This window comes from Chinchilla lanigera, unplaced genomic scaffold (assembly GCF_000276665.1).
Source record: "Chinchilla lanigera isolate Chin_1 unplaced genomic scaffold, ChiLan1.0 scaffold00060, whole genome shotgun sequence".
In the NCBI taxonomy this organism is placed as follows: domain Eukaryota; kingdom Metazoa; phylum Chordata; class Mammalia; order Rodentia; family Chinchillidae; genus Chinchilla; species Chinchilla lanigera.
In genome coordinates, this window is record NW_004955461.1 from 7415363 (window position 1) to 7440675 (window position 25313).

A 25313-nucleotide genomic window follows, 5' to 3' on the forward strand; every position below is an offset into this window, starting at 1 on the left:
ATTATTTGTCTATTTGTTTTCCTGAGAAACTATTTTGTAGATAACAATATGTAAAACAATAACCATTGATAATTTCCTACCATTTTGTCTGTAATTTGCTAAGTCCCCCCTATTATTATGTTATCCTTCTTTTACTCTTTAAAATAAAAAAAAAAAAATATGTGACAAAGCCTGTGTAGTAGTGTGCACCTGATAGCACAGCTATTCAGGAGGCTGAAGTAGGATTTCAAGTTCCAGGCCAACTTGGGCAGCATAGTTAAGACCCTCTCTTAAATAAATGAAAATCCAAAAGCAGAATAATGAGAGGAATTCTTTGATCACCTACCTAGAATTATTCCTGTGATTAACAAATCATATAATCAAGTAGCTTTTTTAATACTTAAATTTTGAAAGTTGCAATATGATTTTCACTTTTTGAGTTGTCTCCTTATTGGAGGTAGAAAACATCTTGGAAATGAAAATGACTCCTGACATTTTCTAGTATTACTTTAAGCACTGAAAATTTTCCCCTCAGTGTGGAACCTAGAATTAAATGCTATACTTTAAATAAGTCAGTAAAAACATCCTTTCTGCCGCATGAAGCATTACTTTGCTAGCCTGGGTGTACTTACTGTATTTGCTGTTTGTACTTTATTCATTGTTCTGACTTCATTTTTCTCTTGGTAGTGCTTGCTTTTACCATTCGAATGCTAGTCTCAAGACTCAACTTAGCTATAATGCATTTAGCTTCTCCTCTTCCTAGAGCTTTCATCCCCCATTCCTTTTCCTGTGCACTATGATTTCCATGACTGCTTTAAAATGTTGCTCCTGTGCTCAGAAAGCCCTTTTTCTCCTTTTAGCTTCTGTTTTCCCTGGCATATAGGGAAAACAGTCAAAATTAATCTTTTCTGTTGTCCCATAGCATTTTGTCTATTCCTTTATTGTATCTTCTGACACATTGCCTGATCATCAGTTTAAATTTCCTGTGAGGTTTGGTTGGGTAGAATCAGTCCTTGTATCACCTGTCATCTTTTGAATGCATTGCATGGTGCCTGGCTCATGTAGCAGTGTGTTCAATAGAAAATTAGTGAATGGACATGTTAGGTGCAATCACATGGTTTTTTCAGGGTGTTTTCATCACACAGGGGCAGGGGAGATTTGTTTCTATAATGGCTCATTTATCTTCGCTTATGTATTTTCAAGGGTGAATAGCCATCAGCTTTATAGTTAGTTTTGTTTACCTGTGGTGATTAAAAAATTGTGGTATTGTAAAATTGTTTTCAGTTCCTTCGATTAGGAATTTAATATATTCTATATTTTGGATAAATGTGGTCTGTGACAGAGCTTAATGGTCTTGGTGGAAAATTAACTCCATATAGATATTACAAATACTTTGTTTTAAAAAAATCCTGTTTTGATTGTGAAAATTAAAATATTAACACCACTTTATACTTTTTTACAACTTTCTGTATATTTTGCACTAAATTTTTAGTTAAAGTGAAAGATTTAGCAACAGATAAAAACTTAAAGGAAAAATAAATATTTCCATCTCAGAAAACTCTTAACACATCAGCAGAAAGTAGTGCAATATAGGAAGAGAGGTTAATCTGCGGACTGATAGTGTATGCTTTAACTTGGTCAAGTCGTGTAGTTTTTTTTCCTTTATTAATAATGTAAAGCTGTTATGATAAACTGTTTCTAAACTTTAAAAGCTTTAGAAGATACTTTAATTTCCATGAAATTAATGGTGATTTGAATGAGATATCCTTCCAATAATAAGGAATAATTTGGTCAGTGGGAATATATTTCCTTAATTTTCATAGGATTACAATGTAAGCATTTTTCTCTTTTATGGTCCATTGTATTATGAGGAAGAAAGGTAATTTGCATTTATATCCAAAAATATTAAGGTAGAATGTCATGTTTGTCATACATACTGTATTTTGGATTGCATTACTGTGAAAAGATACCAAAGGAATATATGCTTTTAAATAATTTCCTATTTTATGGAATCCAGTTAGCCTATTAGATTATTAAATTTGATAATCTACTATGTCTATGATCTACCATGTAGATATAGTTAATTCCATTTCTACAAGTGGTTATATATGAACACAGCTTTGGAAATGTGATAATTTTTATTCATTAGTGTAATAACATTATGATAAAATTTTAATACATTACCTGTTTTTGTTTTTCCTTTGGAGGATTGGATAGCTTTAGTCAAAGCAGCTGCTGCAGCTGCAGCCAAGAATAAAACAGGGAGTAAACCGCGAACCAGTGCTAACAGCAATAAAGATAAAGAGAAAGAGGAGAGAAAATGGTTTAAAGTACCTTCAAAGAAGGAAGAAACCTCAACTCGTATAGCCACACCAGAAGTTGAAAAGAAGGAAGATCTTCCAACATCCAGTGAAACATTTGGTATAAAATACATTCTTATTTTCCTTCCTTTTGACACTGATAAACTCATGGTAGACAATAAGTCAAATCCCTTGGCCACTATACTATCAAACTTATGAGATTATTAGGTTTTTTTACCTACCATAATACAATGGCTAACTTTATTAACATTATACAAATATATCTGAAGATTAGCTATATCAGTACTTCATGTTAGATGCTGTCAATATTCTTGAATAATGAGTTGTAATTTTGATTTGCAAATTCTTGGTAGTAGGCTTTTGCTCAGGTTTTTTGTTTTCTTTGTTTTTTTCTTTAACCTTTTAGGTGCTTTGCACACATATCTGTGTGTTTTATGGAACTAAGCACTAAGTTATTCATTTCTTTCTTTTCTTTCTTAAAGAATAACTGCTTAAAGCTGGGCATAGTAGTATATACCTATACTCCCAGTACTTGTAAGGCTGAGGCAGGACTGAGAGGTCATGGTTGGCCTACGGTATATAATGAGACCCTGTCTCAAAAAATTATTTTTTAAATTAAAAAAAAAATTGTTTATTTCTGATGTGTCAGTCTGGGGGGATTTGTGTTATTTAAGTTTTAATCAAGTGCTAAATGAAAAAACTGTACAAAGCATCTTTTTACTATATTTTGCTTTTTTAAAACTTGTGTTTTAATGTTGGATTCTAGATAAACACTCATGTATTTGTTCTGTTAAAAGTAGGACTTCATGTAGAGAACGTTCCAAAGATGGTCTTTCCACAGTCAGAGAGCACATTATCAAACAAGAGGAAAAATAATCAAGGCAACTCATTTCAGGCAAAGAGAGCTCGACTTAACAAGATTACTGGTAAACTACAATGATTCTTTTTGGGGGGACTAGAGGGTTTCATTTTAGAGTAGTGTTTTTAATAAAGTAAACTGCACTATTTGTTCAGTGTAATGAGTTGATAAGAATTGCGTAGGTCTGAGTTTTTCATAGTAAATGTCTTTCAACACTGTTAGACTTTTCTATTGTAAAATGTGAAAGATAGCACAGATTTTTCTACCTACCTCACAGGGATGTTGTGAGGCTATTGATAATCTCAATCACTACAAAATTGTACAGCTTTTGGATCTCTTGGTGGTAAGAGTAGTTTCTATAAGAAACTATTTTATCAACCTATGGTGACATAATTTCCAGGGTTCTAAATATCTTATACAGCACTCTCACATTTGATCATACTCACTTAAGAATGGAACAGTACATGTTTGGAAAGATGGACATCTGAGTCAAAGTTATTTCCTGCCTGTGACTTGGGATGTAGCAGTGCTAGGATGTTGGAGCACGCTGACAGTCCTAGCCTATTTAGTGTTCACGGAAGACAGGTTTGAAGTGTTGGAATCAGGGCCACTCATCCTAGGCCTTGCACTTCCAGGCCTATTCAGGCTCATTTACCTGGTCTTAAAGAAATTGTGGACATTTTTTTTTTTTTTTTTTTAGTAAATATTAAAGGGGAGTTGAAATATCTTAATGATTCAGTCATACATTCTTTTTTAAGGGCAATACGTTTTTTTACCACCTTTGGTCTAATAAAACTGTATAAACCTTTGTGGCATTCATTTACAATCTTTTGAAGAAGCTTGTTTTTTATTCTCAAATACAGGAATAAACATAAATTACAGGTTTCCATAATTTTTGAAGAGAAGAAACCTACTGCTACATATCTCAAGCTGAGGGTTAAGAACCACTCTTGGATTATATTGTTTATCTAAGTGATCACAATTGGTTTCAGCAAATGAGAATATTCAGTCTATTTCCCTTTGTTCATATTATTTTCATGCTTTCATCTGATAAAGGAAATATTTGCCCCCCAAACAGGAAATATTTCAAATTATTTAACACATTGAACCTTTTCTTTAGAAAGTATTAGTGTTGGAGAGAACCAAAATGTTCTCTAAGGGATTGTTCTGATGGCAGCCTGAGACTTCAGTTTTGCCTTAAAGTGTGGACCCCAGTGCTACATGCAGGACAGAAATGGAATAGTGCTTCTGACTCCCGGATTCAAAGATTGAAACAGCATTGATGGAGGAGTCAAGATCAAGAAAGACGGAGGAGACACACAATGACTTCCAGCTTACCAGCATCATGTTTTTTTCCCTTCCATCTGGATGACATGCCCTGCTTTTAGTTTTAGTCAATACACTCATATGCCTACTCTTACATGCCTTACTGGAAGGTTCTAGTTCAAGCTCAACATTTAAATTAAAAACAAGAACTTGAGTCCCTGGTGATGCATTGTCTTTGTGTGGCCTTGGAAAGACAGTAGTGGGGAAAAAAGAACCATCTTGCCGTGCACAAGTTACAGTCCTGGTTGCTTAGTAATGCCCTGTCGCTTCTGTGGAGGGACTTCCTGTCACATTTCTTTGGGAATTTCAAGCACAATTGTGTGGCAACAGCAGCAATGCATAAGATTTTATGAATGTTAACCCATTATGGTCTTGCCCTTTTATTTACTCAGAAGACTTAAGTGTGTGGTAACCCTTTTAGGAATTTATCTCTCTGTATCTGCTTTGGATTTCATGTTACAACTCAACTGTGTCATGTCAAAGGACAGTAGGTATTATAAGATGGTCTTGGTTGAGACTTGAACTTGCCTCTGTACAATAAATTTCACTTATGGTCCATACATATTGATGAGAACTAATATAAAATAATTCCTTTAGAATGATGGTATATTTTTAAAATTTATCAGTCTCACCTATATGTGTCTTTATGTTGCATTAATATTGAGAGGAATGCAGCTTAGAATCAATAGTATCTTACTCTGGTATATCCCCCATTGCATTTTATTTTATTTTTAAAGGTAGTTCTACCTGAAAATAAGTGAATCTGTCTAGAAGTTATTTTGGTACAGAGTAATGTAAGTTTGGGTTTTTGAGTTTCCAAATAGGTAGACATTGAAAAAATTGCACTTCAAGTATCTTATTTTTCATTATATAATATACTTTATTGATGGTTAAAGCATGTGTTATACATAGAGATTTAAAATAGACAGTTTTGCTGGTCTCGGTGGCTCATGCCTGTACTCCTGGCACTGGGAAGCCGAGGCAGGAGAATCACTGTAAGTTTGAAGCTATTCTGGGCTATGTAGTAAGTTCAAGATGAGCTGAATTGAGACCTTGTCTCAAAGAAACAAAACAAACAAATGAACAAACAAAAAACAGGCATAGTGATGCATTTCTGTAATCCTAGTACTGAGGAGGAAGAGGCAGGAAAATCATCACATTTGAGGCTTGTCTGGGCTACATAGTTAGATTCTGAACCTGAACTATAAAGCTAGACCCTGCCTCAGAAAACCAAAACAAATAAAACAATTTTGTGTAGAAATCAGGAGTGGATACATTTGGTACAAGACTGCAGACAAATTAAGAATAAATTTTAAAATAGACATTGTTGGGTAAAAGAGGAAGCAGTAACATTGAGTGGTCTATTTATAATTGTTCTTAGGAGTTTCTGGACATTCTACCTGTTCAGATGGGTATTTGCAATTTAAAGAATTTTTTTACTGTAGTTTGAAAAGTCTGGGGTTTGAACTGATTAGTAATATGTTATTGATAATAATATCAAAGATACTTGATTATTGGTTCCAGCAAAAAGATAGTGTTTTGAAATGCCTGGGTGAATACTGTGGCTTCTCTTCAGTTCATATAAATCTTTCGCCCTTTGAAATACCTGGGTGAAACATAGAACAACAATTGAACCACTTTGCTCTCTGTGTGTTCTTTATAGCATTTCAGGGAGCTCTAGCCCTTCTTCTATTTATTCCTATTGGCAAGGAGAAAAGGACTGTATTTTATATTTAGATCGAGTTTTGTGAGGTGATGATTTTGTTTGTGGATAGGACTGATGTGTATTTGATACTCTCCTTCTACCTTATATTTAAATACAGTGGTACCTCAGTTTATGAACTTAATTTGTTCCACAATTCTGGAAAAAGATGACTATGTTTGTGTTCATGAAGGAAAAATGACCCCAGTCTTTTCATCTGTTGCAGAATTTGAAAACAAAAACAAAACTTTGCCAAACGCTTGTTTGGGAAACAAATTGTCCTCAAACAAAAGTGTTCGTGAAACAAGGCACCACTGATTTCTTTTTTTTTTTTTTTTTTTTTTTTTTTTTTTTTTTTTTTTTTTGGTTTTTCTCCGGTACCAGGAACCAAACTCACGACCTTGCGCTTGCCAGGCAGGCGCTTTTGCCGCTGAGCTAAATCCCCAGCCCCGGCACCACTGATTTCTTAAAGCTGTATAACATATTCTTTTAGGATAGTCTTCAGGAGGAGTGCCTGTTCATAATATATTTATAATAAGTATTTACAAATAATTAAAATTATTTTAATTTGTTTCTATTTCACTTCAGTTACATCCTCTCATTTTGTATAGATTTTGTGTTTCTTCCTAGAATGTTAGCAGGTTTAGATAACAGATTTTGGATCGCCTTTTAAGGCAGAAGTAAAGTCCTGTCTTCAAGTATTTGTTCCATTATTTGTCTCCCTTTGTTGTTTTTATTTAATAACTTTACAGTTGGCATGCATATAAAGTATTCAAAACTTTACTGATCATGTTTCAGGCTTTTGAATTCTCTAGAGACCAAGTATTATATTTTTGAATAGTTTTTCTTCACTGCTTCAATATTTTCTATGAGCACAACCCAAGACTTTTATTTTTTCTTCCCAAGACATTACATGGGAATGGCTTTTCATTAACTGATTCTGTAATATCCTAATGTAAACTCACAGGTTATAGCTGAATTATTTGGTTTAATACTTGTGGTACTTTTTATTGTATAGTTTGTGATCCATGCTGTCTATTGATGAGCATTAAAATCTTTTTCTACCACCTATATGAAAGGAAACAAAATAGAAGATACAAGTATTTAACATATTGAATAGCAAATACCTGCTGTGTTTGACTAGCCCTTAGAAATAGAACCTCTACTCATTTTCTTGCAAAAGAACTTGGTTCTCTTATTTTTTTCTTTTTATTTCAGTCATTCATAAATTCTCAAGAATACTAGTTATAGAAGAAAAAGGTAGTTAAGGTGATTTTAAATGTTAAGAGAAATAACCCATGCTACATCTTGTATTAGTCATGTAAAATATGTTCAGAATATAAGTAGGGTTGAAATTATTTAAAAACACTTAAGTTGCTTACATGCTTCTTTTTCCACTTAAATCTATACTATATGAAGTGTGAGACAGGAACAAACCATGTAAGTTGTTTTCTCAAACTGGTGCAGGTACACTGTTAATACCAGTCATTGATATACCCACATTGTTGCTTTATACTGGCCTTTTTGTTTCTTATGTTTCAGTCCAAGCTATAGATATTCAACTTTCCAGTAAAGCAATGGTACTTTTGTTTAAACATGTGGCTGTAGTGCTACTTTAAAAATACAATTTTAACGTATGAATTCCCACTGAGTCAAGACGTGACGCTTGTAGATAGCTCAACAGAGTATAGTATTTGAGGATTCCTTTTTTCTCCTATGAAACAAAAGGGCGGGTGGCTGGGGATTTAGCTCAGCGGCAAAGCGCCTGCCTGGCAAGCGCAAGGTCGTGAGTTCGGTTCCCGGTACCGGAGAAAAACCAAAAAACAAAACAAAATGAAACAAAAGGGGGTATAGTTGCTGTGACAGTTTTATTATATTGTCAGTTGTTATCATGTTCCCTTTGAAACAAAGCTGTCATGTGACCAAATTATTTTTGTGATGGCCTTTTATAAGCAAGGTGACCATAAACAAAAACCAATACATGTCATTATACAGTACTTAAAAGCCTGGCTTCATTGAAGGCACTGACAGACTTAGCAAGGAATTTTAACCAAGTAAACATTTTTCAATTGTTAGTTAAAACAGCCTTTTATTTTTGTGAAATAATATATATTCCAAATAAGGTACTGTTTTCTAAAATTGAAAATTAGTGATATGTATTGGAGAAAACTGAAACTTCCAAGTTTTTTCCTGTGTAGATTGAAGCTCTAAGTCAAGATGCGCTAGGAGGGACCCCTGCTTTTTTCCTGTTAACATAAAATGGACCCACTGATGTTTTTGGAACTTTGGTGAGAAGATAAGGTATAACTGAAAACAGAGATAGACACACAAAGCTTAGATCAAAGGATCTAAATGAAATTTAAACCTAAGAGCATTCTTTAGCTAATAATGAAACAAAATTTATTTTTGCCTGTGGTACATTTTATGAGCGTCAGCAATCTAAGTAGTCTTAATATGGACTTTTGAATCACAGAATTTTAAATTTTTACAGAGAGAGAAGAAATCTTAAAAGAGTATTTTTTTAAAAACCCAGGTAACTATATGAACACTGAAGTTCTGATTCAGTGCCTTGACTTATTAAGGGTGTTTGTGTTTTTGAAAAGTGAGCATTTGAAAATTTTTATTATGAATGAAAAAGTATTGAGATTTTCAACTCCTACAAGTTTTGAGAAGTTGAGTAGGGTGATACCAGTATTTTTTCTAATAAGCCATTTCTGTACAATTTTTCTCAAGGTTTGTTGGCATCCAAAGCTGTTGGGGTGGATGGTGCTGAACACAAAGAAGACTACAATGAAACAGCTCCAATGCTGGAGCAGGTATGAAATGGTAGCATTTGATTTTTTTCAAGGTTCCCACTGGAATGATCGTGGAGCTGTAGTATCTGCGTATTTGAAATTGCCCTTTTGATAAGAGATGGGAATAGGAAACTAACTGATGATATATTTTTAACTCTGCCTTCTTCAAGGTATACAGGTACACTACAGACTTGATTAGTGTTTGTTTTCAGTAGACTGGCATTAAAGCCTTTGTTTCCAAATTTGCAAGGCCTGAAGACAGGCATCCCAGGGTATGCACTTCCAGCTGGATCACCTTTAACTAGCTTACAAAAAGACCCTTACACAAATACTTCTCATTTGTGAGTTAAAACAGGGTTTTTTGACATCAAATAAAGCTTCTTTTGTAAGAAGTTTCTTTTATATTGTATAATTGGTGTTAGACTATGTGTTTTATGAATTGATCAATGAGCCATACATTTTTGCTAGGATGTATATTTTAATAACTACAGTAAAAAAGAGAGTTTTAAAACTATTAAGGGTCTGTCTTTAAACCACCTAACAGGAATTTAGAAGTGAAGGTTGCAGTTGCTAGATTTTGCCTTGGCTACCTTCAGATTTCCACAATACCTGTACATAATGAACTGTGCATGCTGTTACATTCTCTAAGGGCTTAACTTAGGCACTGTAAGACTGTAAGAAAACAGTAATAGCCATACCTGGATTTCCGTGGTTCTCCTGTTTTAAAATCTGAGCCTTAATGTAGTTTTAATATATCCTTTTTGTATTATTTTAATTTTCTTTATTAGTAGTCTAATAAAGAAGACTTTAAGATGAGTATCTTTTTGCTCTTCTCTATATGCATTTTAAAGAATAGTCCAAATTTAATTGATATTGTATTGAGTTTTTCAGGTTATTTTAGGCCTGATTTAATAACAGTGCATTGTTTTGGTGCCTCTATTAATGTTGTATTAAATCAGTGATCTTTTAAATTGATTAATATGTCAATAACTACCTTCTGATTTTTTGTTGTCATCAAACGGTTAAGTCCTTGCCGTTATTGTCCGTATATCAACCAAATTTTAAATGACTTTTTTACTGTGTATTACTATATTTATTGTCCCAGATATAACAATATTTTGTACTATCACCACTGTTATGATATTCTCAGAATGCAATATATCAGGGACTTGGGTAATAAAATGTTTCTGGAAAATTCATTACAATGTCAATCTTTCATTACACACAATCTTGTGAGGTGAATGTGGTTATGAAAATTATTATATGTAGAAGGTAGTATAGATAACAGTACCCATTTCAGAGAGAAGTACAGAAATTGACAATTTGAAATTGAGTTAAAAAAGGAAAACAGAATAACTCGGCAATTTATATATACATAATTACAGCCTTTTTTTGAGAGTCCTTGCCAGTTTTGTAACAGAGACCAATAATCATTAATGAAATGTTGTAAATTATTTAGATCTTAAGGAATATTATGATGTTCCTCATTTTTTACTTGTCGTTCAGGTTGACTTCAGTGTGAAAATGTTTTGTAAACAAACTTATTTTTTATGCTACATCTTAGCCTTGCTTCAGAGTAAAAAAGCCGAGTTATAAAGCTCTTAATTACATCTCACTTGGTATCAACATTAGACCTGAAAGAGAAGTATTGATTGTCACTAACTTTTATTGTCCTAATGATTTACAGTAATGTCACTTATGACATAAATTGATAGCAGGCATATAGCCAAAACTTATTGTGCTAATGGATTTATTTTATTTATATTTTTTAAAAGATTCAAACTATGTGGTCTTGAACCTCATTCTCAGATTATTAACTATAGATTATTTAATTGTATTAGGGAAATGTCATGTTATAATTACTTTTGGATAAAACTTGCATTAGATGCATAATAATTCAGTAAGTTTTTTAAAATGTTTAATTTGTCCTTGTTTAGAAGTTAAGCACCTTATCAAGATTAATTTAAGTTTAAAATTTTGTTTTATAACTTTGTAACTTAAGAGTAATGAATGCTGTAGTGATGTCTTTCACACATGTGAAGATGAACAATAAAATTGTTTATTTACAAGTAATGGCTCTAATTACTTTCCTGGCAACATCTTTTATGACAAACTTAGGAATACTTTCCATTTATGGAGTACTTTTTCAAATGATTAGTCCCACTTATACACATATATAACAAGTAAATTAAGAAGTAGAAATGAGAACTGAATGAAAGGGGCACTTGACACCGTGCCTTTTATGTGGTGTGTCCCACTTGCCATCTGTAGAATATTCAGCAGTGCCTTGTTTAATATCAGATATACACCTTTTCCCCACCAGAATTTGAGGGCCTTTTCCTTTAGGGGGAACAGAATTATTTATTTGGTCCCCAGACAGTGATCTTTCATATTCCAGAGAATAGCAGACTGCAGATGGTGATCATTCTTCAAAAAATATATGGAAGTTAAAAGGTTCTCTTGAGAACAAGCATGTTCTTTATAGTGGCCTATCATAGATTTTTCAAAATGTGTATATTTTGCTCTCAGATACATATATCAGAAAGAGATGAGATATAAGAATTCCAGCATGATAGATTGCAAACCTATCCAATGTGGCTATTTTCTGTTGTCTTTAAGCAGTAGACACATGCACCCATAATTTTACATATGTAGGAAATTTTACTGCCAAGTGAATAAAAATATTCTTTATGAAAGAACTGACAGTTCTAATTTTTTTTAAAAGTATCAGTTGGCAGGAAAAAGGTAAAAATTCTCATCTAAGAATGCGACGTATTTTGTTTTAAATCCAATGTTTTTAACTTACAGTTTATCTCTTTGGTTTTTCTTTTTTGTTGCTTGTTTTGTATTGTTTTTTAGTCTTTTAACTCTCTATTGCTGGTAGCTCTGATTTCATGATGCATTATGCTTATGAAACTAGCTTTCAGCACTAAAATGAGTTAAAGATGTTTCGTTAATTTGGTCATTGTTTTCCTGTTGAGATCTTTCTTTAAAGAGAAACTGTCTACTTATGGGAAATGTCCACATTCAGCTTGATAAAGGAAATTATTTTATAAGAAAAGATTCAAAAGTCAAAAGTTTAAATATATTCCTCTAATGCTCAAAAACAATAATGCTGCTTATATATTTAATAATTATTAATGTCTCTGGAAATTTTCTTTCCAAAGGAGATGTATTTTAATTTAATACTTTACATATTTGGTTAATATATTGTTTTATATTCTGAGAATATTTTAAATAATGTATTAAAAATATTAGACTGAAAGTTGACAGTATCCCTTTAAAGACAACCTATTCAACTTTTAGTTAATAATTTGTGGGGTTGTTTTTGGTTTTTCATTTGTAATAGAAATGTTATATGTTGCTTAACAATGTTTTGGATACTAAAGTTGCTTAACAATCAAAATAGAATACAAGAGCAAAAATGAAGAAACCAAAATAAAAATATCAATTTTTTATTATTTATTCAGGCGATTGCACCTAAACCTCAAAGTCAGAAAAAAAATGAAGCTGACATTAGCAGTTCTGCCAACACTCAGAAACCTGCACTGTTATCCTCAACTTTGTCTTCAGGGAAGGCTCGCAGCAAGAAATGCAAACATGAATCTGGAGATTCTTCTGGGTGTATAAAACCCCCTAAATCACCACTTTCCCCAGAATTAATACAAGTCGAGGATTTGACGCTTGTATCTCAGCTTTCTTCTTCAGTGATAAATAAAACTAGTGAGCACAGATTTTTAAAAAATAGTTCCTTAATCCTGTAAGATACATTAAGATAGTTTGATTGTAGTTATATTGTACTTTTATGAAATTGCTTTTTAAAAACTCAAACTTACGTGGCTATGATAGGGCAGACTGGAAACTATCCATGGGCAAAAGTCAGACATTTCTTAACTGATAAATTGTTCAGAGACTACTGCTGCTTGAGAAACCTTAATATTTAATCACACAAATTCCACTGAAGTTGGACTCTCCTCAAGTAATAATCAAAGCTCAATGCGAGGCCTGATTCATTACAAAAAAACAAATAACTCCCCCCACAAAAGAAGAAACAGACACAGAAGAACTCGTTAGATTTTTTAACTTAATTCCTAACAATTCCTATCCGTAGGCATAGTATCCTACTTGTCTGCAAACGTCTGCAATATGTTTTATTTATTCTTATAACGTTTACAGTGCAGACTTGAATTCAGTGTTCTTAATGAGAGAAGAGTGCTTCCTTGATTATATTTTTAAACGTTTCACTATTTCAGTACTACTAATCTTTCAAGAGTTAACTTAGTCTTTTTAAAAATTGCCTTTCACTATGGGCTTGAATATATATGACAAGGCTTACATTGACTCCAAATGCCTCACATTAATGTTTCACATTAGAGACATGAAAAGCAGTTACTTGGAAAATAATGGGGTAAATAACACTTTTTCTTTTGCTCTTTATTCAACAAATAAATTCGTAACGTAATCAGTAAATGAGTATGACACATTTCCTTAGGAATTACTCTTCATTGTGTCTTCCACAGTAAGGATGTTGGTCTTGAAAAAACTTTATCAAAAATATTCTTTTTCATTAATTTGCCATATATACTATTAAACTTTTTCAATTCTTGATCAAATATTTTTGTTTTTATTTTGTTCTTTCAATAAATGCTAAGGAAGTGTGGGAACACAAAGCCTCAATTGTTTTTTCATAAGCTTCATTTCATTATGGCATTTATCATGCCTTACTGTTAGTCACTAAAATGTCACATGACATTCATAAACACTTTCTTTTAGATCTTGGTATTTTAACAGCAGTGTTATAATAGCTGAATTTTATTCTTTCATTTTTTCCAATTATTATCATGTCTTTTTTATTTTTAATGTTGTAAAATTGCTCTTAAATAACCAAAGCATTGACACCTTTAGAACACTTTCTTTCTACATTAACATGAATTTATTAGTTTATATAATCTTCCTACTCTAACAAATTGGTTTATATGCAAGCAGAAAGAAGTCTTAAAGTTAAAAGGTCTGCAAGCATTTGTATTACACTGTAAAAGAAGTTTTTAAAAAATAGTAACATGAAGATAAGAATAGTGTCCTACTCTTTACAATTTTCATTATTTGCCCAGAATAAATACATTAATTTGTTTGTGTTCGCTTTTTTTTAATGAATCAGGCCCAGATATTTTATTTTGTAAAAACCTGTTTGGGAGCAAGAGGATGGGGTTCAGTTACGTGCATTAACTTTACTCTGGCAAGTAAAACCCCAACTACACCCTGTGTAAGAGTGTTGTCACCTACGCCCTTGCCCCTCTTTTTTCCTTAGGGTCTAGATTTGTAATGTAGCAAAAGGGGTATATATATTTTTTCCTTTTGTTTTTTGCTATCAAGAAATTATTTTCCCAAAGGAAAAATGGCAGTTTACACAATAATCTGCAGTTAGAGAATTGCAGAGTTAGAATTAGAGTCTGTCACTTGGGGGAGCTGCTTGAAGTTAATGTTCCATGTAATTTTCTTTTAGTTCTAGTAGGATTCAGATTTTAGAATTTTTGATTAACTCTTTTTGTAAATAGGGCACAGTTTTTGCCTTTTCAACATGCCGTTCCTTGTGGATATCTTATAACAGCGTCAGAGGGCAGAATATGAATAATTTTTCCCATTTATCTTCTTAAATATTATAAGATGATCCTGGTATGTATCTGCTTCGTGAACATTGAAGATCTTTTTCTAGGTCCTCCACAGCCTGTGAATCCCCCTAGACCTTGCAAGCATAGTGAGCGGAGAAGAAGGTCTCAGCGGTTAGCCACCCTACCCATGCCTGATGATTCTGTAGAAAAGGTTTCTTCTCCCTCTTCAGCCACTGATGGGAAAGTATTCTCCATCAGTTCTCAGAATCAGCAAGAGTCTTCTGTACCAGAGGGTAATGTATATTGATTTCCTACAGAACCACACATAAAGGAAGATAAAGAAAAATCTAAGAGATAGACTATTAGAATATTAAGAAATTTCTGCTTTTTCCTTCTTACATATTTTACAATTATAAGCACCTCATGTACAAATATGTAGTGAGTACCTTCTTTGTGCCAGGCACTGTTTAATGTATGCACCACTGTTCCACATTGATATTAACCAGGCCACTTTGTCTGTGTTGATATTCTGCTGCGCTCTTTGTTTTATGTAGTGCCTGATGAGCATTTGCCACTGGAGAAACTGGGATCCTGTCTCCCTCTCGACTTAAGTCGTGGTTCAGAAGTTGCAACATCACTAGCCCCAGATTCCACTTACCATAATGAATGTTCCAAGACAGAAAAGGAAGATACACAAATGCTTACTCATCCTTCCAAAGCAGGCCCTGATGGGAGAGGAGCTCTTGCAGCAGCAGGTAAGAAGGTTCTTTATAAGTACCTAGGCTTGCTGTTACCCGGTATAAACATTTTGATACTTAACTTCGTCAGTTTAGTTAAGAAAGTTTCTTTTCATAAATACCTTTAGGTAATATGTATGGAGCATACATTTTCTGTCATTTTTAAAGTTCTTGTGTGATCATTTTCCTTGGATGTCCAACCTTGTCACTTTAATCTGTTTCCTTCTCCTTGCTTTTTTACATCCTTATTTCTGTGAAATAGAAATCATGATAGCTAAACAGAATTTTAGGGATCCTTCCCTTTAAAGCCAGGAGATATTTAATGGGATCAATTCATAGGTTTAAGGGCTTCAGTCGAATTCCATAATCAAAACACACTTAGTTTAAATTTAATTATATAACTGTATCTGAAATATAATCCCATATTTGGCAGAATCCCCAAGATTATAATTTGTTGTAAATTTATTTGAGGAGCCCCATATGTAAAGTCAACCATATGTAACGCATTTGTTGATGGCGTGTGTGTGTGTGTGTGTGTGTGTGTGTGTGTGTGTGTAATCTGAAAGCATATTTAGGGCTTTTTTTATCAAATTTTTAAATCTAACAAAAGGACAGTTCATATTTCCATGTGGTTGAATTATTTCAAAGTTTTATAGAATTATAACTTCATCTAAAGAGTATATGTAATTAAAATAGTAAATAGTGATTTTAAATGATTTTCTATTAAGTTACTAATTTAGAATTGGGTAGGTGAAAGAAGTCTAAATTGAATCATTCCTGAAATGGAGAAGAACATAAAGTAGTTTATTGATTTGCAGCCAGATATATTGATGGTAACTGTATGTAACAGCATATTCCCTGGGGTCACTACTACTCCTTTCATGAAGCATGAAGTGTATATAGCTTGCTTCTGGTGGTGGAATGTATGGAAATAATATGATCAAGGTAATGTAGAATATACTTGATACTAGTTTACTGCCTTAAATTTCTTACTCCTTTTTTCAAAGTAAAAATATTATTACTGTTACACAGTTATCTATAAATCCAATTTATCTATAATGTTTGAAGTTATTTTATGCATTTTAATGTTCCCTTAATCTTGTTTTTTTAAAAATGCCACATGAAGATTTGTAGGTTTTAAAACATTTCTTACAGTTCTCAATTCTGATTCATCATCCACATACTCTTTATAAGCCTGATCTTTTCTTGGGTAATTATTTTTCTTTTCCCTTTTTTCCAAAGATTTCTGAATTATCATTAACTATTTGAGGTAATTTTCTTGATGAAGGTCTTACAGTTCTTTAACAATCTGGAATCTCTTACTGTAATGAACATATGAAAATGTTAAAGTTATGATATATATTCATTGGAAAAATTATTTTTAGATCTGCATGTAAAAATATATTTCTTTAAATATATATATTCAAATTCTAGTACAAATAAGTGTAAGTAGCTGTAGTTAACCAGTTTATATTTCACGAAGTATCTTAGATTGGCATGGAAATCTTTTACCCAGGTACTATTGTTCCTAGCCAGAGTATGAACTTGGTCTTTTTTTCCCCATAATTTCTAGGATATTTGTAGAGACGTGACTGCCTACTCTGGGGGTGTGGTTCTGCGGGCTCAGGATGGTTACAGTGTACTGAATTGCAAGGGAGTACACAGCAGTCTTCTCTTTTTGAATATAGGCCATAATTATTTGAGAAATAAAAATAGTGAGTCAGTTTCTTGAGAAAGGGAAATGTAGAAAGCAGTTTAGATTTCTCATACAGTAAATCTGTATCTCTGTCTGGAAGAGTGAAGATCCTCTGAGCTTAGTAGAAGTACGCTTGGTGGGAACTTGTATTATTTATAGTAAGCAAATGAATGGTTTTAAATGTTACTCAAAGTTGGTTTTTGAGAGGGTTTTATACAGTATTGAAGAAGGAGGGGTAGAATTCTAATTTATTATGACCCCTTTCAATTTTTTATTTTTCAGGAAAAATGGAATTCAGGTCACATTTTAACTGGGCATTTTTAAAAATTAAAACCTAGAAATCCTGTTTTACTTCCACTTAAATTCTAAATGACTGGCACTCTTAATATTTTTGCCACCTACCCCATCTACACTGTTGTGTGGTATGTTAGGACTTTTGTCTTCTCCCTAGGTTGTCTTACATGTAGAGCATTAAATGCCAGGATTTTTTGTTTCTTCTTTATAATACATACATATATTATATAGTATATGCATGTTTTCTATATGTATGTGTGTGTGTATGTATTTATTTCATTGTTATGCATCTTACGAAAGTAAATTTGGTTAATGTTAAACTTTAAAATTTCTGCCTGGCATGGTGATGCACACCTGTAATCCCAGCACTTGGGAGGCTGAGGCAGGAGGATCACTATAAATTCAGGACCATTCTGGGCTACAAAGTGAGTTCAAGGCTAGCCTGAACTGCCTCGTGAAACCCTGTCTCAAAAAGACCAAAGAAGAATTCTTTAAACTTTCTGCAGATAGCATTCTTCACCATAATTTGCATCAGTGGCATTTCTCTTTCTTTCTTTCTTTCTTTCTTTCTTTCTTTCTTTCTTTCTTTCTTTCTTTCTTTCTTGTCAATTTGAAACTCTTAGGGAGCTTAAATGATGAGAATATTGGTTGTTAATTGGAAGTAGTTTAGCAGACTTAGGTTTTTACTTTTTTGTGTGCAGAATATATTAAGAGGGCTCAGTTTAGCAGTGATGCTGAAAGGTCAGTGAAGTTATCCAAATGATCCAATTAAATTTTTATTTTAGGGGCTGGGGATTTAGCTCAGCGGCAAAAGCGCCTGCCTGGCAAGCGCAAGGTCGTGAGTTCGGTTCCCGGTACCGGAGAAAAACCAAAAAAAAATAAATAAATAAATAAATTTTTATTTTAAAAAATTAAAAAAAACTAACAAAACAGCAGTGAAGACAAAATCAAAACAACACAAAAACGGTACATGACCTCATGCTAGAAATTGGTAATCATAATGACTGATCTGAGAACAACAATATGCAGTATAAGAAACAGTGCTGAATTCAGGCCATCTTGTATGGTGAAGCTCTGCATCATTTCCAGTGTTTCTTTTTTTTTTAATTTTTTTTTTTTACTTGTTACTGTCTTTGATTGTTTGATCAGTCTTACATTCTTATGTCTGGTGGACTGAGCTACTTTGTTGAGGATAACAGTATGTAATGCCGCTACCATTGTTAATTCCTATCAAATAATCCGATTATATATACCTGTTTGTAACAGGTTGCTTGTTCAGTGGATACAGTGAGCTTGCACTAATTGATATACATTGCTCCACTGAGATAGATGTTAATGGGACTAACTAAGGTTAAGAATATTGTTACCTCTGGGGATATAACTCAGCGGCCCAGTGCCTGCCTGGCAAGCATAAGGGCCTGGGTTCAATACCCGGTACCAAAAGCAAACAAACAAAAATAGAATATTGTTTGTTGCTGCCCACATCAGCAGAAAAAATAATTGCTGCATTTGTTAAAAAAAAAATCTTGCCTTTATTTTCATGTTATTGTCAAAATGCTTTATCTGAGGGACCACCCTTGATGTAGGGACACAGCTTCACAAAATCTTAGTTCATTTTCTTTAGTATCTGGGCATGTAAAGTAGATTGAGTCTTTGAAAAAGATCTTTTCCTGTCTGCCAGGGTCCTTAGACTCATAATTACCCGTCGTTCCTGGACAAAACTCCATTGGGTTCTAGGGAACCTAATCTGCCCAGGATATAGCGTCTGTTCCCTAGAAACAAAATCTAGAAGGGATACAAAGCTAATACCTGAAATATAAGTACACATAGAGTAGCTATTTTAATATAAGGGGTAAGGCCCTTAAGAGGTACAGAATGCTGCTGGGTTCAGAGGAAGACAAGACTACCCTGAAGAGGCCTCAGGCAGAGAAAGAGTTGGCTTTGTAGGTGGTCTTGGGTGGACTGGAACACTGAAGGACCAAGCACCCACCTGCTTTCTTTGCACTTACTTTCAACAAAATTAAACAGATCTATCTGCTTGCAGTTCAGCTTTTCATCTGTATGAAGAGATTGTAGTTGATGATATCAGTGATCCCTTTGGTGCTAAAATTTTGTCTGTTAATTAGATCATTAATCATTTAGTGAAGTCAGTCTCTTCCAAAGAAAAGATTATGGTACGGTAGGATTACTTTTAATTTATAACTTATAAGTATTCTTAGAAGTGATAGAATATTCTTAGTAAACCCTGTTAAGACAAAATTGAGATTTAATTATAAGAATGTAATTTTAAACCTATTTGGTTAGTCTGCTGTCTTCATTTTCTCATTTTTGAGCAAATTAATACACACATATCGCGGAATACTTACTATTGTTTTATTGCAGAATATTTTGGTTAATTTGGATATGAATAATAAACACTGTACCTTTATAATGTCAGGATGCTCATTGGCGGCTAGTAAGTTTAGGTGAATTTAATTTCATTTTAGATGAAATTCTTTAAGCTTGTTTTACTGTAATTCAGTCTTATTTTGAATTAGTTTTTTAATGAAATATAAATTTATCATACTTAAAATAATTATACTGTTCTTAGTGAATCCTCTGTAGATAGTCTATGAATGATAGTATTTGATTGGCTAATACCATATTTTTGTCCCCAAGGAAAACCAGAGATAGGTCATTGGATTTATCTGAGTTAGGATGACAAAAAAGCATGACAGAAACTCCACAGAGTAATCTGACTGGTTGGTTTTAAAGTAGTCTTTAATCATCCCCCAACATTTTAAGTCAGCAGTGCATTTACTATTTAAAAACCTTTTTGTCTCAAATTGTCCCTTAGTTTATTTTGTGGGATTGCTAAAAATAAGATTACAGTTGGAAACTCTAACCTTCCTCTACCTCCACAGCGAATGTTCATGGCTTCTCCGGAGCCTGCTGTTTCCATGGAGAGTCTCAGGGATTGCTTCCTTTTTAGCCAGAAGAATCTGAGATGCTTATCTCAGAATACTGGAAAAGGCTTGAGAAGTCACTTTACATTACTGGTTTTGAAATTGGGTGCCAGCAAGTGTGATTCAGAGATACTTTTCTCATTTTAATGAGTGTAGCTCATTTGTTTTTTGCATTTGTTTTTTTCATTAGGTTGTCACTTAATAGTTTATTTGGGGCCAGGGATATATCACAGCAGCATAAGTACCTGCCTGAGAAGCACAAGGTCCTGAGTTCAATTCCTGATAGCAAAAATAAAAGTTTATTTGAAGAAAATGTTCTTTTGATAAAATTAAGTCTAAAAATCACTGTTCTATAATCTAGTGCTTAAGTTTTCAAATTCTGGAACAGAGTGAAGTAAGAGCAATCAAATGAATTTCTTGTAAAACAGAACATGTTCTTTTGTTGAAGTCTAGACTAGATCCATTTTCTTTTTCTGTTTGTGTGGAGGTAGTTTATAAAGTTCTGCCTCTACTGTAGACCTGAGTATTTATTCTAATATCCTGTAATGTGTAAAACATTGACAGCCTTTTGTCGGTTTCCCAATTTTGCTTTTGCACCTTCACCACTTATAAAATCTTAAGGTTTGGGAACCCCAGGAATATGTGGCAGCTGGCTCTGGAACTGGCTGTCCTGAAAGCGCTCGTGACTGACGGTGTGTGTCCTCTTGTGCTATCTCCTGTATTAAGTGCTACTCCATTGCCATGCAGTTGTCTTCCACATTTCTGAGGAGTAGGTGACACATTCCAGTCAAGGGAAGCAATGGAGGAAGGCAGTTCCTTTAATCTGACCCTCTCCCAATCTCTGGGTTTCCAAGCATCACTGCTCTAGCTTTTCCCTGCAGATCCAAGCTCTGGAGGAGTGTGGAGGCAATAAACGTTGTCAAGTGCTACTTCTAGATCCACCCCTGTTCTGACTGGGTATCCGCAAGCACATTGTCATCATTTGAATTATAAGTGCTGTCTAGTTTTCAAGAAAATTGCATAATTTGTAGAGTTCCCATAGTACAAAATTAGTAGACAGAAGAACGTGATGCATGCATTCTCAGTCTTGAAATAAGGAAATGTAATTGTATTTCCTCTTGCTCCAGTATCCTTTTTACTTTTTCTATCATCATAGGTGAAATGATCAAATTTCTTGTTCATCTGAAACTTATTTAGTAGAGCCTTATTGGCATTTGAGTGATATTTTTATATTTATATATTTAAATTACATATGTAAGGTATTTGAAGATGAAGTGCTAGCATTTTTATACTATTATAGAATGATTTTAAAAAGCAAAAAAGTAGTAAATGGTGATGATTGTAACTAAAATTTAATAAAATATATTGTAGTATGTTTTTTAAGTTTACCCTAGCCACAAATAAGTTATTAATATCAGGACTGAGAATCATGGGTAAATATATCTTTGTCACCTCGTTATTCTGTTAATGAGACACAATATTGACTTAAACTGTGTTTGTACTACAGATAATACAACCTAAGTGTCATTAAAATAATTTTTGTGTATAAATATGCCCTTGGATTTTACATTTACAGAGAAACTAAAACGTGCAGAATGTTGGGCTGTCTTTGTTGCCTAATAACATTTCATGATGGACTTCAAAGGTGTGAAAGTTTATTTTAGGCAGCAAAAGGTCAGACTTTAGTTTAAGCAGTTGTATACAAAGTGTTAAAAATCAGTCTACTGTCATACGAACTCTAACATTTCTTTTGGGTGCCCTGAGCTGCATTTGTGTCAGAACTGCTGCAGAAGCACCAGTGATCCTTGGGCACATCACTTACTTGGGTGTGGGCATCTCCTGAGCAGGGCATAGGTTGTAGCACTGCAGGAGACCTTTGCTCCTAGCTTAGTGTTAGGGTTAGGATGGGACATCTTCATTCTTGTTTATTGTCAGATTTGTAGTTATGCCATTTCTGGAAGTGGTGTAGTCTCAAGTTGTTAGCCCACCACAAAAGCAAAGTGAAAAAAAAGTACTCATTTACCATACATGAGTCTAAAAATTTCACATATTTCTGCTTTTATATTCTTAATAGCAACATATCGTCAACATGTATAATCTTATTTGACAGATAAGAAAACTGAGGTGCAGAGTCATTAAATGACATACTCAAAGTGGGTTTTGAACGTTGATAGTCTGAAGGAGCAAAACCAGCCCTAATTTATCAGTTTTTTGAAGTAAGAAATCCCATTTTTTGTTACTAGTTCAGGCAGTAATATAATGTAGATCTTTAATGGGGAGAAAGAGGATCATACAGAATTTTATAAACTGTTGTAATTGAAAACTTTGTCCCATATTTATAATCTTTCCTAATGAAATATATTTCTTTTCCCCTTAACCCACAGGAATTTCGAAAACAGAAAAAAAAGTGAAATTGGAAGAAAAAAGCTCAACTGCCTTTGGTATGAACAGAAAGTAATCTTTAAGCAAAAGACTAGAAAGCCTGATATAGAGGGAGGACAGAGTCTGTCTCTTCTTTTGCCCTCTTGCGCTGTTTTATATGTGATCATCTGCTTCATTGCTTATCAGTGTTAGCGGCAGACAGACTGCATCTTCAGTGTACATCTTGTTGTTCTGTGTGTATTTTTTGTCACAGTTGTGTCTGGCTTCAAAAAATTTCTGGGTTTCTGAACATTCCTACTTAAAATTATGACTCTTTCAAATAAGCTTCCACCTAATATTGTTGATACTTAGAAGATGGATGATACATTAAAATCATTTTTTTCTCAGTATACCTTATAAAATGGTTATTGAGTTTTTGCCACCTTTTCTGTTTTTTGTGCTATAAAATTAAGTCATGAAATAATTAAGTCATGAAATATTTAAAGATACTCTGTAAATATTTTTTAGCTTAGCTAATCAGAACTTGTGTGTATCTCAAAATTGATTAATTATTGCTGACCAATTGTAGGCTAAACCATACTGGTTGAAACAGTAGCACTAGAATATATGTGATGATTTAACTTAAAGAATGTTCTAGGATACGTGTTATTTTCTTTAAAGTACATATGGTTAGAGAAAAGAATGCTTTAAAATTTTAGGGAAATAAGTTTGAAATACAGTTTTTTCTTTCATAGTCCTACTCTTGATTCTTATATACACAAGGGAAGTGTCAAAAGACTGAAGGTAGTTACTTATGGATTGCCTTGATTTTTTTAAAAAATTTTTTTTACAAAGGAAAAAGGTCCACTTTTAAAAATCTTATTATATATTTTCTTCATATGTCATATATGGAAATGCTGAGTCTCCTCAGGGAGGTCTTTTTTTTTAAATTATGGGGTTTAACTATGTGCCACATTAGAAATTGAGTATATTACTCATTTAAAGGTTTTAACTACTGTCTGTGTTAACTTTAAGGTGTCAGGAGTTGGGATTTCTCAACACTGCTAATGAAGATCCCCTCTTATAGTCCAATAAGCTAAACAGGACTTCCAGACTCATGAGCAGTTTAATTGACTCCATCCACTCTGGGCAGGTGACTGTGATAGCTGATGAAAATATAAATGCTGCCTTTTAGGTTAACCACAAAGGAACAACTCAGGATCCCTCAGGATTACTGAAGTATTTGCTTTTATCATTTAGGTAGGAGAAAAGAAAAGGATAAGGAAAGGAAAGAGAAAAGAGATAAAGATCACTATAAACCAAAACAGAAGAAGAAGAAGAAAAAGAAAAAGAAATCTAAGCAACACGGTAAGTATGCAGTTAATGGGTTGTTTCCATTTATTCTCTTTTTTTTTTTCTTTTCTTTTCGGTACTAGGAGTTGAACTCACGACCTTGCGCCTGCAGGGCAGGCGCTGTGCCACTGAGCTAAATCCCCAGCTCCCCATTTATTCTCTTTCACCTCTCCTCTTTTCTTTCTCCAAAATGCAGATTCCTGTGTTGTAATTGAGACTGGTAGCTTTGTTTTTGTCTTGTATTTTCAAAAACATAAAACTGTGTTTTACAGTGGTATATTAATTAATTGTGGCAACTAATAGAAACTTTTATCTCAATTATGGTGACCTGGATGCACTGAGCAAGCATCCTTCAACATAATAAAGTAATCTGTAATCATAGAGACCCTTAAATTAACTTTCCAGAATTGAGGGAGAAATAAAGATATTTTCAGAAAAATTTGAGAAACCAAAAGAATTTGCTAACAACTGTCCCTCTCTAAAGGAAGCCCTAAAGGATGTACTTGGAGGAGGAAGGAAAATGGTGATGAAGGGAAGGCTGGAGATGTGGATCAATCTAAACATTGACCATATCAAGCAATTTTGATGGAAAAAAAGAAAAATACTAGAGAATAAAAAGAAGTAATAATGGATCATATATTTGGAGATGTATGCTAATACTTCATTGTTTTTAAGCTCCTTATATTGTTTTGGGGAAATGAAGGAGTTTGTTGCTTAGAGGCTCTGTTAAGTTAAATATGCATGTTAAAATATCTAACAAATACTGTAGAATAGAAACATAGGATATAATTTTCAAAGCAGAAATGAACTCACACAGAAAGATTGTGGTAAAAAATAACTTGCAGTAAATTACACGAAAGAAAGTTGGATTTCTGAGCTACCCTGGGTCAGAGGACAGCTTTTTAGCACTCTTTCCTGCAGAGAGCGCACCATGAAGGAATCCTGAATGCACACAGGCCTGTCGTACTGTCACCTGAGGGGGGAAGACAGAGTCTAGTGTATGGGAAGGGATTTCTGATTTCTGAGAGTTATTTTGTGTTTTGCTTTCTATTAAAATGTATTTAGTTTAAAAAAGGAATTAAGTACCTAATAAATGTGAGCAAAATTTAATGAACTAAAAAATTCCTATGAAATAATTTCAAATGTCAAATTTAGTTATAAGGAAAAACAATAAAGTGAACTGGAAAGATCAAGAAGATAAAATGCATAGATAAACAATATTAGGAATAGAGAGAGCATAACTGTGCAGCAGACAATGAAAAGAAGATGATGTTGCAAACTTATACCACTACTTGAAAGGTTGGGTGAAAATATGGACAGTTACCACAAATAAGCT

The 25313-nt window shown here is 33.4% G+C and overlaps 1 protein-coding gene across 3 annotated transcripts in view; it reads left to right on the forward strand.

Moving 5' to 3' along the window:
- The window catches only part of Phf20l1 (PHD finger protein 20-like 1), a 73838-nt gene that overhangs the window by 24188 nt on the left and 24337 nt on the right, over window positions 1-25313 (forward strand). For all 3 annotated transcript variants that reach the window (XM_013521338.1, XM_013521337.1, XM_013521336.1), the window contains 8 exons: window positions 2187-2400; window positions 3101-3226; window positions 8921-9003; window positions 12453-12705; window positions 14696-14884; window positions 15146-15346; window positions 22648-22704; window positions 23885-23992. In XM_013521338.1, coding sequence (XP_013376792.1) covers window positions 2187-2400; window positions 3101-3226; window positions 8921-9003; window positions 12453-12705; window positions 14696-14884; window positions 15146-15346; window positions 22648-22704; window positions 23885-23992 — 1231 coding nt within the window. The remainder of the gene's footprint in view (window positions 1-2186; window positions 2401-3100; window positions 3227-8920; window positions 9004-12452; window positions 12706-14695; window positions 14885-15145; window positions 15347-22647; window positions 22705-23884; window positions 23993-25313) is intronic.